The sequence below is a fragment of the Ictidomys tridecemlineatus genome, chromosome 6, assembly GCF_052094955.1.
Source record: "Ictidomys tridecemlineatus isolate mIctTri1 chromosome 6, mIctTri1.hap1, whole genome shotgun sequence".
Lineage (NCBI taxonomy): Eukaryota > Metazoa > Chordata > Mammalia > Rodentia > Sciuridae > Ictidomys > Ictidomys tridecemlineatus.
The window spans coordinates 22,238,526-22,257,426 of NC_135482.1; the positions used below are offsets into that span (position 1 = coordinate 22,238,526).

The window sequence follows — 18,901 nt, forward strand, 5'->3', positions numbered from 1 at the left end:
GAGGAGAGTAGGTGAGAGGAGGAGAGGGGAGAGGAGGGGAGGGGAGAGGAGGGGAGGGGAGAGGAGGGAAGGGAAGAGGAGGGGAGGGAAGAGGTGGTGAGGGGAGAGGAGGGAAGGGGAGAGGAGGGGAGAGGAGAGGAGAGTAGGTGAGAGGAGGGGAGGTGAGAGGAGGGGAGGTGAGAGGAGGGGAGGTGAGAGGCGTGGGGAAGAGGAGGGGAGGAGAAGGGAAAGAAAGGAGATCAGAAGATCAGAGAAGATGTACCCTTCTAGGACATACTCCACCTTCCTATAGTAACCACCCAGAGAGACTACTCAACCTGGGATGAACTTATTAGGTTATGGTTCTCGTAATCTAAGCATTTTACTCCTGAATATTCATTTCTGCATTAACACAGGAGCTTCTAGGGGACATCTCACATTCCAACCACAACATTCCACCCCTGGTCCCTTAAAACTCATGTCTACCTCACAATGAAAATTGCATTTAGCTCATCTTCAAAAGCCCCATAGTCCAAGTTCAAGTCCAAGTTCAAAGTTTCCTCTGAGACCCAAGGCAAACTTTTGGCTGTGAACCCCTGTAAAAATAAAATGCAAGCTCTCTATATCCCATATGCAGTGGCTTAGAGTAAACATTCCCTTCCAAAAGGAGGAATGGAGCATAGGAAGAAGGGATGGGACCAAAGCAAGGTGGAAACCCAGTTGGGCAAACAAATCCCAGCCTCTGCACATAGCACAGGACACAGGACTGTAAGTTATTCCAAAGGACTTGGGCAGCCCTGCCCCTTTGCTTTTGCCAGATGCAGTGTGTATGAGCTTTCTCCTTTTGTCAGCAGTTTTTTCTCAATGGACAGTCCACATTACTGGTAACTCTTAATTCCTGGGGTCTCAATTCCAGTCTTGGTTCACCTTCATATCTTCACACATCACTTTCTCAGGGACTGAAACTCTGCTCAACTTTGCCTGGACTCTCAGTGGAAGTGTCCATGACTCTCAACTCCAGCATTATGCATTCCTGCAGAACCAGTACCACACGGATGATGCCAGCTCACATGGTACCTAGGCCTTCTGGTATCATAGCTGCAGAAACTTCTGAGTGCCTGAGTGGCTCAACATAGTGAAACAACTTCCCAGGGTCCCAGTGCAAGCAGGGGACCCCGTGATTTCTTCTCAACAGAATTTTCCCTTTAACATCCTTGAGCCTGCAATAATTGTGGTCTTGCAAATTCCTGAGATGACCTCAAGGCATCTTTCCTATTATCTCTATGCAAAGCCCCTTTAGAGGCTGTAATCCCTCTCAAAAAAAAAAAAAAAAAAAGGGCGGGGGGGGGGGCGGGCTTTCATAGTCCCTGTTTAACATGTACTTTTCTGTCCAAACTACAGGTTTTCAAATCCTTTAGCTCTTTCTTCTGCTCCCTGTTATCACAATAAATCTACCTAAAAGCTGCCTGCAATATGCATGCCATTGATGGAATGCTATGCTGTCTTGAAACTTCCACCAGCATGTTAATTAGTCCATCATTTTTAAATTCAGCCTCACACACAAAAAAATCTTAAGTCATGGATAACCTATATTGAGTATATTTTGTACAGGGATCAAACTTCCTACTTTGGCATGTGAACACTCAGTTTCCCAGTATAAAGAAGCTATTTTGATAATTGATCAAAGTATACAATTAGTAATAGCATAGTTAACTTCTTATGGCTTTTATAGGCACTATTTTTTCTTAAGTTGTTAGATGAAACCATGCTTCAAGATCACACGAAGGTCTAGCAGATAATGATTTATATATATAAATGATGATGGCTCGAGAGGCTGAGGCAGGAGAATTGCAAGTTCAAAGGCAGCCTAAGCAATTTAGCAAGACCCTGTCTCAAAATAAAAAATAAAAAGGGCTGGAGATGTAGCTCAGTGGTTACATGCAATCCCTGTAATCCCTGGTACAAAAACAAAAAAGAAAAAGAAAAAAAGAGAAGAGGTCCCTTTAGCAGTACAAAAGAAAAGAAAAGACAAAAGAAGCGGGTCCCTTTAGCTGGGTGTGGTACAGTATGCCTGTAACCCAAGTGACTTGGGAGGCTGAGAGACAGGAGGATCACAAGTTTGAGATAAGCCTCAACAATTTAGCAAGATCCTATCTATAAAAGAAAGAAAGAAAGAAATTTTTTTGAAAAGCTGGGGATGTACCTTTTGAGAGCAATTGTCAGTATCAAAACCAACCAACCAACCAGATTGAGGTATAATTGACATAAACCACACATAATTAAAATATATAATTTGGAAAATATTGGCATGGATACTAGCATCATCATAATCAGTTTATGAATGTAGTCATCACCCACAAGTCTTCTTACCCTTTTCCCATTGTTTTCTAGGCAAACACTAGCTGCTTTCTGTCACCATAGTCAAGTTAGCATTTTCTAGGATTGTACATAACTGGAACCACATGGTACTAGTTTATGCTACTCCATATAATTATTTTTTGATTCATCTATGTTGCTGTACATATTATAGTTTATTCCCTTTATATAGCTGGATGGTATTCTATTTTAATACAATTTGTTTATCCGTTCCTCTGTTGACAAAATTTCAGTTATTTCAAGATGTTGGCTATTATAACTGGAACTGTTATGCCCATTCATGTACAAGTCTCATGTGTATACTTTCATTTCTCTTAAATATTTGGAGCAAAGGGTTAGGGTCTATGACAGTCATATGTTCAATGGTATAAGAAACAGTCAAAATGTTATTTAAAATGATTATCCTATTTATATTCAATTCCTGGAGTATTCCAGTTGCTCCATATCCACACCAACACATGGTATAGTCAGTTTTTAAAGTTTTAACTACTTTTTAATAAGAGTATAGTAGTATCTCATTGTGGAGTAGTCTGCATTTCCCTAAAGACAATGATTACAAGTATGTCTTCATGCAAATATTTGCAGCCTTCGTAGCTTCTTCAGAGAAGTATCCATCTAAACCATTTAACCATTTCGAAGTGTTTTCTTATTGTCTTAAGATTCCTTTACACATTCTGGATAAAAGATCTTTTTAGATATGATTAAGCAACATTTTCTTAGTGCTCTGCCTTTTAATTTTTTTAAGAGTACCTTTTGAAGATCGTATCTTAATTTGCTTAAGTTCAATTTACCCAAAGTCACAAACATTTTGTTTTATATTTTGTTCTGTGATTCATTTTGAGTTAATTTTTGTACATAATGCAAAGTATAAATCAGGATTTTTCAGTTTTGCATATGTCTTCATATATACCCACAAAATCTTTTGAAAAAGTCTTTCCTTTCTCTAGTGAATTATCTTTACATGTTTGCTCAAAATCAGTTGATTGTATATAGGTGTATTTCTGGATTTTTACTATGCTAGATTAATGTATGTCACTGTATTCATGGTCTTTCATTGTCTTGATTAGCTACAGCTTGACAACAAACTTCAAAATTATGAAATGTAACCCCTCTATTGTGTTTTTAAAAATTTTCCGAGGTGGGGTGGTTATTCTAGACTAATATTTCCAAAATTTAGAAGCAGCTTAACAAATTCTGCTACAAAAAAGTTCTGCTAAAATTCTTAATGTGATTCAGCTAAATACATACCAATGTGGAAAGAAGTCATTTAACAACATTGAGCCTTCCAATCCATTCACACTTATGTCTATTTGGTTTACTTTCAGCTGTTTTTGCAGAATTTAGAGTACAAGTCTTGCATTATCCTTTATCAAATTTATACTTGTGTCTCATTTTTATGTTCCTGAAAATGGCATTTTTTATGCATTTCTGCACTGATTGTTCCTAGCATATAGAAATGCAATTGATTTTTGTATACGAATTTGCAGTCTATAGCATCATTAAATTTAGATTTTTTTTCTACATAAGATTTTCTAGAGTTAATATGTCATCTGTGAATAAACATTTTTTACTTTTTCCTTTGTAATCTGGATGCCTTTCATTTAATTTTCTTACCTAACCGTCCTGGCCAGAAACTCCACACCAATGTTTAACAGGAGACATTACATATCCTTACTTTGTCCCAGACCTTAGGCAAAAGCATTCCATTTTTTCACCAGATGTTTTTAGCCCAGCTGCTGATTTTTCATGGATGTCCCTTGTTAGATTGAAGACAAATGTATTTACTCCTAATTTGCAGTTTTTAATTAGGAATAAATTTTGGGTTTTGTCAAATGCTCTCTCTGAGACTATTATGTTTTCTCCAGGATACTTGAATACAGTGAATTATAATTTTCTAGAGCTGGCCCACATTTGTATCCTTGGTTATATGTATTATCTTTTTTACCCATCAGAAGATTCAAACTACTAAAATTGAGGTAGAACCTCTGCATCTGTGTTCATGTTAAGTATTGGTATGTAATTTTGTCATGATGCTGCCTTATTTAGATATCAGGGTAATGCTGGTCTTGATGAGATAAAAATTATCCCTTTCTAATTCCTACAAGCATTTGTTGAGAACTGAGATGCTTTCTTTAAATATTTGAAAGAACTGCTGGGGATATAGCTCAGTTGATAGAGTGCTTGCCTCACATGCACAAGGCCATGAGCTCAATCCCCAACACCACACACACACACACACACACACACACACACAAACAAAAAACAAAAAAAAACTGCTCTAGTTGATTCTCTGAAGTTTTGGCATCTTGTCTTCATTTGATTCAATATATTAATATTTCCTCTTTTTATATTTAAATTTTCATATTTAAACTGGGTTTTATTCACTATGTAGTTGGATTTTTTAAAAAAGATTCAATCTGATTAAGAGTAAATAACAATTCACATTTAAAGTAACTATGGATATGGCTATTTAAATCTATCATCTTAGTATTTATTTTCCATTTTTTCATCTATTTTTTGTTTCCCTTTTCTCTCCTTTTGGATTTTTTTTATGGCCCCATTTTATCATCTTTGTTAGTTTATTTTTTGTGGTTGCTTTAGGATTTACATCCTTATCACAGTCTACTTCAGGTAATATTTTTCTGTTTCAGTTAGTGGAAGAAACTTAGGAGTACTGTACTTTCTTTCTCATCCTCCCAACTTTGATGATCATGGTACAAGTTAACTTTACATACGTGAAACACAATATCTGATGTTTTTATTTTTTACTTAATCTATTATCTTTGAAATAAAATTTAAAACAAGGAAAAAGATTATTTGTTCACATATTTACTATTTTTTGGTGTTCATTCCTTTGTGTAGCTGAAGATTTCTATGAGGTGTCATTTTCCAACTAAAGGCATTCTTTCATATTTCCTGTAGTTCATTCTCCTTGTGAAAAACCTTCCATCTTTTCTATGTCTTTTCCTTTTTGGTTTTGAAAGCATTCTCTCTAAATATAGAATTCTAAATTGAAATTTTTCTTTTGGTACTTTAAAGATGACACTTCAGCTGGGTGTGGTGGCACACGCCTGTAATCCCAGTGGCTCAGGAGGCTGGGGCAGGAGGATCACAAGTTCAAAGCCAGCCTGGGCAAAAGCAAGGTGCTAAGCAACTCAGTGAGACCCTGTCTCTAAATAGAATACATAACAGGATTGGGGATATGGCTCAGTGCCCCCCAAGTTCAATCCCGGTACCAAAAAAAAAAAAAAAGATGATGCTCCACTGTGACAGTCTGATTATCTTTGTTCTTTTGTGTCTTCAGCTTCTTTTAGGAATTTCCCCCTTATTGCTGGTTTTAAAGAATTTTTGGTATAGTTTTTTTTTTTCCTTGTGTTTGTAGTTCACTGAGCTTTTGTGGTCTCATTGTTGGACCCACTCAAGGATCACTGTCTGGTAAAATTGCCTAATGTCCAATATCTGATAATTATTTTAGACATTTTGTCTTTTTTATTTTAATTTCCATTGGAAAGGTAACTCCAATCCCTATTATACCATTCTGGTCAGAGGCAAAAGTCCAATTTCAGATTTTCTTTTTTTTTTTTTAATAAAAAATTTTATTTTTTGTACTTAGCTTTTAAATCCATGACAAAAATGTTTCATCTATACACAAAGTTACTAAAATTATTTTATTTATTCCACCTTTCAATATACATTATGTGTACCTATATAAAAAGACAATAAGAAAATATTATAGATTTAAATACTGCATTTAGGCAAAACACACTAATGTTTATGTCTTCTAAACCTGTTTTCTGGTGACATATAAGGAAACTTGTTACAAGTCATAATGCATTCATAATCTGCCAGGAAAAGATAACATTAACACACCTATATGTGTTGATACAATGTATTTGCTGAGCCATATTGGGAAAAAGTAATATTCCTGTTTTCATTTTTGGAAATAATTATTAGCATATTTACACTTATTTCCCATTATTTTGGAAAACAATAAAGTTAGTAAGCTAAACCAGATTTTTAAAAAATTTTAGTATGTATCTTTATCTTAGAAGTCAAAATGTAGTAGTAGAGCTATATTCAAGGTATACAGTGTAACTCTTTGGGCAAGAGATAAGAATATGAACAAGTAGCCCTCCTCATCTTACACCTAAAATGGAGATCACAGCAGGCAGATGCAAATGTCCAACTACTGCCAAAGGGGTGTGAATTCTTTTCACAATGAACCTTTATAAATAATTTTATGATAAAGCAAATAATATAAAAATATTATTCATATCACAGAAAGAATGAGAGAAAGTTAATGATACAAACTGCAGAACAAAATAATTCACACTTCTCTCTTGGGAGGAAAAGATGGCAATGATATTTGTAATATTTAGTATTTAATATGAAATTTTCACTAGTTGAGTAATGGTGATTAAAACTTTTATAATTTTGCATATTAATAATTCATGAGAAAATCGGCACATATATGGTTCTTGTTGAGTCTCATACACCCTTAAAACTTTTCTCATAGGCAATGTTAAAAAATATCAAACAGAAGTACAAAGTTATCAGAAGTACTAACATAAATGCAAAAGATAAAATGCATCTGTACAATTCAAAATTTCAAAAAATTATCACATTTACAAGTAATAAATAATAGTCATACTTGATGTCATTAACAAAATAATTACTAGCCAACTGTGTTTTATTAGTCAATGGCATTTTCTGCATAAAAATAGAAGGTATATCAAACTTCTAAAACTACCCCAAAAAATCTGGAAGGCAATTTGTCAATCAAAAATATGTTTAAAAAAAGTAATTAAAAACATAACCTATTTTTATGCACAATTTTCTATGAAAAAGGGCACTTAGTGTATAGCTAAAGTTTTCAGAATAAAGATCCTGTTGACTTTCCAATTACACAAATGATATATTGTACAGTTTAAATACAAAAATATAAATATTTGTGACAGAAAACATGAAACAGTGGTTGGTGTAAAATTCCAACACCCTTTAACTTGAAAAATTTTTTTCTTCCCCTAGTGACCAAGAAAACAATACTGATTCTATGAAGTTCTGTGTTGCCAGAAACTCCTCAAATTATTAAACATTAACATATTCAGTGAAATTTTAAAAGTGAGCCCGTAGTCTTTTGTTTTCTTCTCGAAGTCTTTCAATTTCAGCCACTAAACCTTCATTCACTGAGTATCTTTCCAGCAAAGAGTGCATTTCATTCTAGAAAAAGGGGAAACGCTGTTTAGATTACTGGTGTTTCACAATTACTTGACAAGATATGTTTTATATACCTTCAGCTATCATTTCTCTCATATTCAATTAACTAGCTGAATGATTTTTTTTTTACTTAATCACAAAGATCACTGGTGAAATTAATATGTTTAGTAGATTTATACTCACACATTTGGGAGGGTTTTTGCTTCTTAAAAGAAAAAAGAAAGAAAGTGCTGAAAAAGTGGCCTTAACTACCTACCACAGGTTAAAAAGGAGGTGAGCGGTTAAAATATTATTAAATATCTGAAACTCCCTATTTATCTTAGCAAATAGATATGGCAAATAAGTAAAAATACATTGCTTTTTTTTTTTTTAGCTCCACACAACTCTCAATTCATTTAAAACACAGTTTGCCATACATACCAGCTGCATATGAAACTGTTTTATCATCTCCACTTGCAAATTCACAATGTCCCTATGGCATGCTTCTCTAGGGAAGAATGTAAAATACATTAGAATTATAAGAGTTTAACCAATTCTAGTTCATTTAAGAAACTTGCTAAACTTTTTCATTATCTCAAATTATTGAATGTTAATAATTATTTACAATAATAAAAATACTAATGCACCTAGCATTTATTTAACATATACTAGGCACTATTTCTTAAATTTCATAAGAACTTGTTTACTCTTCACAATGAGGAGAAATGACTTCTTCCACTTCACTAACAAAGTAAGTGAGTTAAAGACCAGTTATAACCTGTTCAAAAATCATACAACTAGCAAATAGTAGAGCAGGATGTAAACCCAGGCTGCCTACCTCTAGATCTCATACTGCACTACATTCCTTGATATGTAAATAATCATTAAGGAAAGACACAGATTTATAGTACAAGAAATACAGAAAACTCACTAGACTACAAATCATATAATAATCAATGACTGTGCTACTAAAAATTTTTAGTAGAAAGGGGCTATTCTGATGGATGTACATGATTAATTCAGTAAGATGCAATTAATTCTTGTCTCCAAAAGAAAATCAGCAAGTATAATGGTAAAAGAAACACTCAGTCACCCACCATACAACTTAAAGCTAGAATATTACCAAATCATAGAAATATACTGGATGCTCCTATCTGATGATATCACTTAACACTTAACAGAAATCCCAAGACAGAAGTTGTTATATTCCTGAATTTTGTTGTTCAAAGAAAGACTTTTCTTAAAAACTCCAATACTGGCTGGGCATGGTGGTGTATGCCTTTAATTTTCAGTGGTTCTGGAGGCTGAGGTAGGAAGAGTGCAAGTTCAAAGCCAGTCTCAGCAACTTAGCATTGTCCTAAACAACTTATTGAGACCCTGTCTCAAAATTAAAAATAAAAGAAGGCTTGAGATGTGGCTCAGTGGTTAAATGCCCTAGGTTCAGTCCCTGGTACCAAAACAAAACAAAACACCGTCCAATAATGAATATGCTGAGAAAGAAATCAGAAAAACTATCCAATTAACAATAATCTCAACAACAAAAAGAATATTGGGAATAAACTAAATAAATCTAAACAATGAGGTGAAAGACCTCTACAATGAAACTATAGAACACTGAAGAAAGAAGACTGGGGATGACCTTTGACCTTAGAAGATAGAAAGATCTCCCATGTTTTTGGATAATCAGAATTAATATTGTCAGGGCTGGGGATGTTGCTCAAGCGGTAGCGCGCTTGCCTGGCATGCGTGCGGCCCGGGTTCGATCCTCAGCACCACATACAAATAAAGATGTTGTGTCCACCGAGAACTAAAAAAAAAGTACTAAAAAATTCTCTTTCTCTCTCTCTCTCTTAAAAAAAAAAAGAATTAATATTGTCAAAATGGTCATACTACCAAAGGGATTATACATATTCATTGCAATCCCTATCAAAATATCAATGACATTCTTCCCATAACTAGAAAAAAATTGTAATTAAATTCATTTGGGAGTTTAGAATACAAGACTCAGAATAGCTAAAGCAGTCCTAAGCAAGAAGAGTTATGCTGGAGGCATCACAATACCTGATCTCAAATTATACTACAGAGTTACAGTACTCTGTAATACTGTAGCAAAAAACATATGCTCTTGGCATCAAACAGATACAAAGACCAATGGAACAGAAGTCACAGAGACAAACAGATCCAGTCATTCAATATTTAATAAAGGTGCCAAAAGCATACATTGAAGAAAAGACAGTCTTTTTACCAAATGGTACTGGGAAAACTGGATGTTCATATTTTGAATGAAATTAGATCCCTATTTCACCCTGCACAAAAAACAACCCAAAGGGGATCAAAGACCTAGGAATTAGACCAGAAATTTTGCAACTGCTAGAAGAAAACATAGGCTCAACACTACAACATATGGACACAGGCAATGACTTCTTCAAAAAGGTCTCTAACACTCAAGAAATAAAGAATCAATAAGTGGGATGGCATCAAATGAAAAAGCTCTGCAAGGCAAAGGAAATAATTAATAGCATTAAGAAAGAACCTACAGATCTTTGTCAGTTACTCCTCCAACAAGGGATTAATATCTAGAATATATCAAGAACCCCCATCCCACTCCCCAAAAAAAATCAACAAATGGGCAAAAGAACTAAACACATTTTTCAAAAGAAAAATTAGAAATAGCCAACAAATTTATGAAAAAATGTTCAACATGCCTAGCAATAAGGGAAATGCAAATCAAAACTACACTAAGATTTCATCTTACTCCAGTCAGAATGGCAATCATCAAAAATACAAATAATAAATTCTGGCAAGGATGTGGGGGAAAAGGTACATTCACATATTGTGGTGGACTGCAAATCAGTACAACCAATCTGGAAAGCAATATGAAGATTCCTTTAAAAACTAGGAATGAAACCACCATCCGATCCAGCTATCCCACTCCCTTGGTATTTATCCAAAGGAACTAAAATCAGCATATTATAGGGATACATCCACATCAATGTTTGTAGCAGCACAATTCACAATAACCACGCAGCCCAGGTGCCCTTCAACAGATGAATGGGTAAAGAAAATATAGTGTTTATATACACAGTGGAGTTTTACTTAGCCATAAAGAAGAATGAGATCATAGAATATGCTGAGAAATAGATGGAACTGAAGAATGACAAGTGAAACACAACAGATGTAAGATACGATCTGTAGTTAATGTTTTCAAAGTGATTGTTTTTGAGTATTAACAAAAAGGATACAATAATCTCTGCAGTCTTAAGAAGCTTATATTTAAGAAATATTGTTTTCTAAGTCCTCAGTATCTGTAAATCACTGATTTATACTGGTTATGCCCATTTTCCTGTCAAATGATACTTGAATTGTTTTCAAGTTTTTATTATTATTGTATTATTATAATCATGTGTACTCCTCTCAATCCACATGCATCCATATACACAGATGACATGTAAAGGTATAAAGCTACGTGTATACTTGATCAGTTTTACAAAATCATGCAATTTGTTTTTCAAAGTGGCAGTATCAATGGATATGTTCATTATCAGTGTAACAGAATTCCTCTTGCTCTGTATCTTCAAGACTTGCAATATCTGAACTTTCACAATATTTTCCCATTTAATGAATGTGAAATGGTATCTCATTGCATTTTCTGTTTACTAATTGTGGGTTTGAACATTTTTCCTCATGTTCATGTCTTCTTATTTTTCATTTTTAAGAGTTCTACATATAATCTGATGCTGTTTTTGGTGATATGAGTATTCCATATGCTAATTCCTCTGCTTTATTAGTGATATCTCCTAATTAGAGTTGTTATTTATACACTCAAATTTACTCAATACTGCAAATTTTATAGGTAGTGCATTTCCTTATTTTTAATAATTTTCCTACTCTGAAGTTTTAAGATCTCTTAGAATATTTAAAATTTTGATTTTTACAATTCAACTTTTATTCTATACAGAATTGATTTTTAATTAGCAAATTTATTCTTATACAACCAAATATTACAATTCTATAGAATATTCCATATTTTGGACACAGACCTGCAATGTTAATAATGTCATTTATCAAGTTTCCATAATCACATAGGTTTCTTTCTAACTATTTGCTTCTTGTGACCAATTTGTCCATGCTGTGCCAGTGTTATACTATTATCTTAATTTTATTTAATAACTAAGCTTATCCATCCATCAAACCAGTCCCCTCCAACTTTATTCTTCTTTGGGATGGTAGTCTTGGATCTTTTTTTCTTCCATATATATACAATTTTGGAATCATTTCATCATCTCCCAAATAACCTAGCTGGGATTCTGACTGGGATTGCATTCCATCTATAGATCAAGTTAGATGAAATGTCATCTTCATAAAATCTTTCCATTTATTTGTAAATGCTTTGTAATTCACTTAAAAAATTCTTTTTTCTCAAAAAATCTTCACTATTTTTGTTTAGATTTATTCCCAAGTACCTTAAATTTTCTGTTGCAATTATATGGCATTTAAAATAATTTATATTTTCTGCTTCCAGTTACGATGAAAGTTGTATTAAAAACTAAAGATATCAGTTGTGGTAGAATGCTTGCCTAGCAAGTACCTTATCAATCAATAAATTCATCATTGGTATCAGAGAACCATCAGCATAGCCAGGGCTTAAAGAGCCACATTCTTGCAAAGAAGGGAAGTCTACTAGTAAGACCCACATTTACCTCTGCTTTTGTCTCTGGAATCCGTGCTGATTCCACAATGTGGAAAAAGGCTGAGTGGCAGCATTCTTCTGAAGCTTGAGACAGTGTCACCAGTGTTGGAGTGTTAGAGTTTAGGACTACCAAGAAAGCCAATGTTAAAAACTCCAAGAATCTGAAGAGGAGAAACCTGCAGAAATTTCCCCTTTGGATATCTATCTACTGCCTCCTAAACAATGCCTGTACTGGGTTATGTGTCAGTAAACCAAACATAAAATAACAGCTGAAATGCAGAGAAGGAACTTTGGAAGCCTTGTAATGCTGGTGAAATAGGTTAAAGTTTAAGACCCACCTGAAAAGACAGGGTGAATACTCAGCAGATGCCTAGAGGGGCAAAGACTAGAAATAAAGGCAAACTAGAATAAAGGAGTTCTTAAAAAAAACTTTAAAAGTAGCTACAACAAGATCAAGGTGACCAGCTTGCAAAAACAAACTTAAATCTTTTTGAAAGACAACAAAGCAGCTGAACAGACTTCCCCTTATATGTAAACTCTCAATTCTAATTATGAGAAGAAGCCTGATAACCTATAAAATCATACCTTCTTAAATTGACCAAAGTTTAGAATAAAAAACATAAATAAACTAATAGCAAAGAAATGATAAGGATACAAAGACCTAGCACTATTTTCAGCATCAATGCAACAGTGGCCAGAGAAAGCTGCCTACAAAAGGGTAAAGAGAACTAGCTGAAATTTTTATACATTTTTAAAAAACAGGTGAAGCCTGATATGGCAGTTTAGAATTCCAAGGAATCACAACTAAAAAGCCTGCATTTATTCACTCACGTTCTCCTACATGCATTCACTGAGTGCTTACATAAAAAATTAGGGATAGGCAAGCAGCAGAGCTGAAAGACTCCCTAAGATACAGATGTAAAGCACTTGCAAAGTCTTAGGGTGGAAGAGAATTGAGCATAACCCCTCTGAAGCACTCCAGGTCCTCATGAAGAAGACGGCAGCAGCCCACTACAGACCAGAGACATTGACTGAGAGTGAGTCCCTCAATACTGTTCCATCTGTGCTCTCAATAACTGGTGTAGCTGAATACACCTACTGAAGACTGAAAGCAGAACAGTTAACTGAAATCCTGAGCCACTCTGGGTACTAAGCCAGGATCAGACCAGAAGTGAAAGAAAAATCAACCCTTAGCAACACAGGGAGTTGGCAGGCTATAAAGCACAAAGAATTCCGTAATCCCAGGGCTCAGATCCCCAGGCCTGCTGAAGGAAAAGTCCTGAGCCCACTGCCCTCAAATCACACAAAACCATTGGTGAACCAATACTAAAATGCTTGTTGAATGAACAGATAATAAATAACATTACTTTCATGCTTAAAAACTTTGATGACCCCCCCTCTATTCCTACATATTAAGGCTTTTATAACTACCTTTTCGGCCGCATCTTATCATAGTACCTTCTCTCTGCAAGTATTCCTAAAATTTACAATTGTTTCTGTGCTCATACTGTTCCCACACATTTGAGTATAAAATAAAATCTCTTCAGTTATTCTTTTCTAAATTTGCCCCAGCAAACTGCTCCTTTTCTGTGTTTCCAACATCATTTTGTTCAGACAGTTCTGCTATTATGCCATAAATATTTATGTATTCCTGAAAAACCTCACACTCTTTAAAACTGTGTATTGAAAAGAATAGGACTTAGGAAAAAAGAATTGAGGTCCACCACTCAAAACTTATGCAACTTTGTCACAAAGCACAACAAAAACAAATCTTACTAAAAATACTAGGACAGTTTTAAAAACATGGTCTAATAGATAAATATTGAATAAAATACTTTACCTTAAAAAAGTGATGGTGACTTAATGGAAGAGGATAGAATGCAGAAGGACTGGGGCTGTCAAGTTACAGAGGCAAGGACAAAATGCTACCCCCCAATCCCCACAATGGGGAATAACCACAAAATAAGTGCTTCTAACACAGACCATACAGCCACACCAAGTTAAGAGAAAGCCAGAGGAGATGGACATTGACAGGGGCTTCATTAGGCTGTTTTACATGCAATTTACTTTGGCTGCTATTATAACAATGAAATTTCCCAATTGTTTTGTCAACTCTGCCCGATTTACCAATCACAAAAGAACTAATTGACATAAAACACCTGTCATAGAAGGATGTACTGTATCTATCCTGAATAAACTACAAGTCCTTTTTGGGTACAGAGTTCATTTTTGTATCTGGTACATAAACGAGGTATACTGTAAATGCCAAAATAATTTTTCTTTAAAATATACTTTTCTAATATTAAAAAATACATTTTAAAAATATTTTAAACATAAAAAAGAAATATTCACAAACAAAAACTGCACATCTCCAGTATTCTTACTCATGATAATCCCAAGTAACTATAGACTAGAAGGGGAATGAGAAAGAAACCCCACAAATTCTAACAATTGAAAATGGCTTCCAAAAATACAGAAATAAGTAAAAGGAAGCAAAATTCTAAACCACATTCAAAGGATGAGATAGGCAAGAAAAAGAAAATTTTTCTATATTACATATGTTATATTATTACATTCTGATGCATTCTATATAAAAATATTTAGAATTATTTTAAAAATAAAACACTTAACAGGTGATCTATAAGTACTGATATAAGAACTACACATGAGTTTACAAGAATCTGTTCACAATTTGAAGATTAAAAAAATCCAGAATAGCAGTCTGCGTGCTAGATTTCCCTGTCAAGCTGTCTAGGTAAATGGGCCTGTTCCTGGTTGTTAGTCAATAAATGCAGTACAACTAGATTAACAAAACCTACGGTTTTATGTTCACAATAATTTAAATAAAATGTAGTAACCATTACTTATAGTTCTGGTTTTACACTAATAAAAATAAACAAACAAATGCAAAGTTTAGATAGAGTAATTTCTCAATTACTACCTAAATTCATCCAATGTTTCCTGTATCATATTCTGAATGAAACGGATTTGAACAGATGTCAATGGTGCATTTGGTCGATTGTTTCCGATAGTATCAACTATTTTCTCTGAGAGTGAACTGGCAACTCCAGCAGTGACAGAGGATGCTATCTTTGGATCTAAAATAAAGAATGGAGAAAATATGAATACTCAATTTGGACTAAGAGACATCAAACATTTCTAAATTAGATTTGGCATGAGGGAACTTGAAAAACTGACAAAGAACAGTGTTCCTCTGATATTTAGAAAAATTCACTGTCTAGAATACAATTTTTAAAAATTTTATATGACATTATTTCTAATAGTCATTTATCTATCTATAAACTGCCAACTGTCTAATGTAATAACATGACAAAGGAATTAATCTTGAAGAATCTCTGAACCATTTCTTCTAATAAAAGACGAACGAGACAAGCTATACCACAAACCAGATAAACCAAGACTATCAAAAACAAACAGAAGGAGGGTAGGAGTAAAGTAGTGCTATAGGCAAAGTCTTGGCATTTCAGCTAATGCAATACACCCACAGAAACCTTAAAGTAAAATACAGATAGTTATATAAAGAGTTGCTCCTATATGAAGAGTTCTTTTATACAGAATATTCTTAGAGGTGAACTTCAAACTCTTTAAATTGCAATCAAGTTTTATGAGTCTGTGGCTTAAATTCTAAGAGAAAGATTTAAATATGAAGAAGAAAAACTACAATTTAGGTAGTTAACCATCCCTTTTCAAAGGGTCCTAAATTATAATACTATCTGTACCATATTTAATAAAATCCTTACATATTAGATTGAAAATGAAATTCACACAAAAAGGGGATGAAATCAATATTGCTGAACTTAATCATTCATATACATATGTCATTGTTTTCTAGACACTAGACAAGCCAATAAACTTTAAAGTTCTTGAATTTTTTTTAGTCTATGACCACTCTATCCTTTTTAAGTTAAATATTTGGAGGATTTTTCAATTTAACATTTTCAAACATTATGAAGTTTTATGTACTTACTTGGAGTTGAAGATCCATTAACTGGTGGTTCATATATGAACTGAGCTTCAAATTCTTTCTCTGGCTTTTCAAATTTCTCAAGATTTCTTGTTTGGTTAGATGATGGAGAATTATTTAGATTTCCAGTTTCAGTACCAGAAGAGATCAACTTTGCAAACTTTATATTTAAAACAAAATAATTTTTAATATACTTAATTTCTTGTTTCACCCATATTACTAATAAATTTTTTACCTATTTCTCCTACCACTCCCTCCCCCTTTTAACAGAAGATAGGGTTGGGGAAATGAAGGAAGAATACAAAGAGAAAAAAATATTCTGGGACTAGCAGCAAAATAAATTAATTTTACAGATCAAAAACAATCTCTGCAATAACATCATAAGGAAAAAAAACTAATTTACTAAGCATCTTCTGAACATAATATAAAACGAAAATCATTGGCCAAAATTTTAAAAAAAATCCCCAAACTCTTATGCGACAGCCACACAAAAATATTAAAAAACAAATCAAAGGATGTATTTACTCCATAATTATCTTTTAATATTATTCTAAAAAATAAATGTGAAAACAAATAAACACATACTATACACCTAACTGACTTGGCCCTCCTATAACAGATTTTGAATGCTTACATAAGAAATTAATTCTATATTGGATACTGTATTTTTCGTAAAATGTAATAATGATTAATTTCATTCTTAGCACCATCAAATTTGCTCTAAAACTTAGAGCAAACGTCTTAACCACCAACTTGATGTCTTATGCTGCAATGGAAATATATTATTAAATTCAGGTAACAAGTGTTCTTACATAAGGCAAATATTTACCTTAAGAAAAAATAGTATACATTTATATCTGCTGTTACCTTCAACATAGCCAAAGACAGATTTCAAAAATATTCTTTATTTGTTAAAAAGCAATTATTATTCTACCTAGTAAGTGCACAGCACTCTCAATAATTAGGATCTATCCTGGCAGCCACTCACTTTCTAGTAACAAAATGACTTCAGTATCATTTTCAGGCACATACCTGTTTGAAGGAATCTTTAGGATCCTGTTTTCCTAAAAATGCTTTCTTAGACTCAGCTATCAGATCATGATTTTCATTTTCTTCTTTCCCCGGAGATCCCATAAAGACATTAAGAGGACTAGAATTCAATGCTGAAGTATTTAAAGTTACTGGATTTTTTCTTGGAGGAAACACTGAGTTCAGTTGTGGTAGAAAGTCAAAGCCTGAAGAAAAGGAGAACAAAAATGGTACATGATATCCTTTATCTTGGATACTTAAAATAAACACTTAATAGAGTCTGAATAACATAGCCAAACACATAGGAACTTGAGTCAGAAGACTAGTTTCTCAGCTATTCCCCTTAAGTGATGTATACTCTTAGGCACAAATTTAAAAATTTTAAACCTACTTCCTGATGTGTAAATGTGAATGATGATCTCTCTCTCTCTTAAGAGTAGTGAGGCTTAAAAAATATTACATGTGAAAATACCTTGAAAACACAAGGAATGCTTTATTAGTTTTTGATAAATGAAGAGGGTTAATTTGGTATGTATCTGTGGCATGTATCTTAGTAGGCAGCCTCTAAGATGGCTTCTGACTCATCTTTTGATACCCATGCCCTTATGTATTCCTCTTTCTTTGAATATGAGTTAGACCTGGGAATTTTCTTCTAACAAAGAGAATATGGCAAAAATACTAGGATGCCACTTCCAAGATAAGGTTACAAACACTGTGACTTCTATCTTGGGTGCCTTCTCTCATTCTTTCACTCACCTATTCTGAGGAAAATAGCTGTTCTGTGGTCAGCTTTCCCAGAGAGATGTTTAACTGTCAAGGAACTAATGTCTCTAGCCAAAAGCCCTATGAATGAGCTTGAAAGCAGAGTTTTGAATTGAATGCAGCTCTGGCTGATACCCTAATTGAAGCATCAAGAGAGATCTGAAGGCAAAATCATCTAATCAAATTATGCCCAGACTGTCAATCCACAGAAGTAATGATGTTTGTTCTGTTAAGCCTCAAAATGTTGGGGTGACTTGTTACACAGCAACAGATAATCCAATAGCATTTTCAATTTTCATGAAAATACTTCTAAATAGTTCTTACCATCTCCTTTGCCTATAGACTCATCAACTCCCTTGTTAACTTCACCATCTACAATAAAATTTTAAAAAATCAAATTTTAAAGTAGTGAAAAATAAGCCATAGCAACTTAAGACTTCCAAATCTTTCCCCAAGGAGTTCAGAGACTATCAATCTTAAGAAGGAGTGAATGAGGTTAAAGATTAAAGCTAGTACTTATTTAAACTTCCCTTTTCATTCTTCTAGCTTCTTGCATAGTACCAAATATGAAAATATAATTTTATGATATAAAATAATTTAATGAAACAGGAAAGAGCAGAATAAGCCCTGAAATTGGTTATAGATATCTATGATCCCATTTGCCTATTTCTTTCACAGCTTTGTCACTTTAGGCAAGCTTACAATGCAATTAAACTCCAGTTTCTGCATCTCTACAATGGGATAACGTCTTGATCATCTTGTTTGGGGGCTCAACTGAAATAACACAAATACTGTGCAAGTACTACAATGTTATAAAAAACACAAGGTTTTATTTTTATTTTAATGTAGAATGTGTAAGATTATTTCAATGCTATATTATTCAT

General features: G+C 33.7%; 1 protein-coding gene across 2 annotated transcripts in view; it reads right to left on the bottom strand.

Annotated features, from left to right (window-relative positions):
• Window positions 1-6,009: 6,009 nt before the first annotated feature.
• Nedd1 (NEDD1 gamma-tubulin ring complex targeting factor) overlaps window positions 6,010-18,901 on the bottom strand; it is a 61,663-nt gene continuing 48,771 nt past the window's right edge. Inside the window, exons 10-15 of one of the 2 annotated variants that reach the window (XM_078052958.1) lie at window positions 18,342-18,389; window positions 17,259-17,461; window positions 16,230-16,386; window positions 15,183-15,339; window positions 7,993-8,059; window positions 6,010-7,575 (exon numbers count right to left, since the gene is read on the bottom strand). In XM_078052958.1, coding sequence (XP_077909084.1) covers window positions 7,471-7,575; window positions 7,993-8,059; window positions 15,183-15,339; window positions 16,230-16,386; window positions 17,259-17,461; window positions 18,342-18,389 — 737 coding nt within the window. In that variant the 3' untranslated portion in view covers window positions 6,010-7,470. The remainder of the gene's footprint in view (window positions 7,576-7,992; window positions 8,060-15,182; window positions 15,340-16,229; window positions 16,387-17,258; window positions 17,462-18,341; window positions 18,390-18,901) is intronic. The other variant, XM_078052959.1, reaches the window with a different exon arrangement.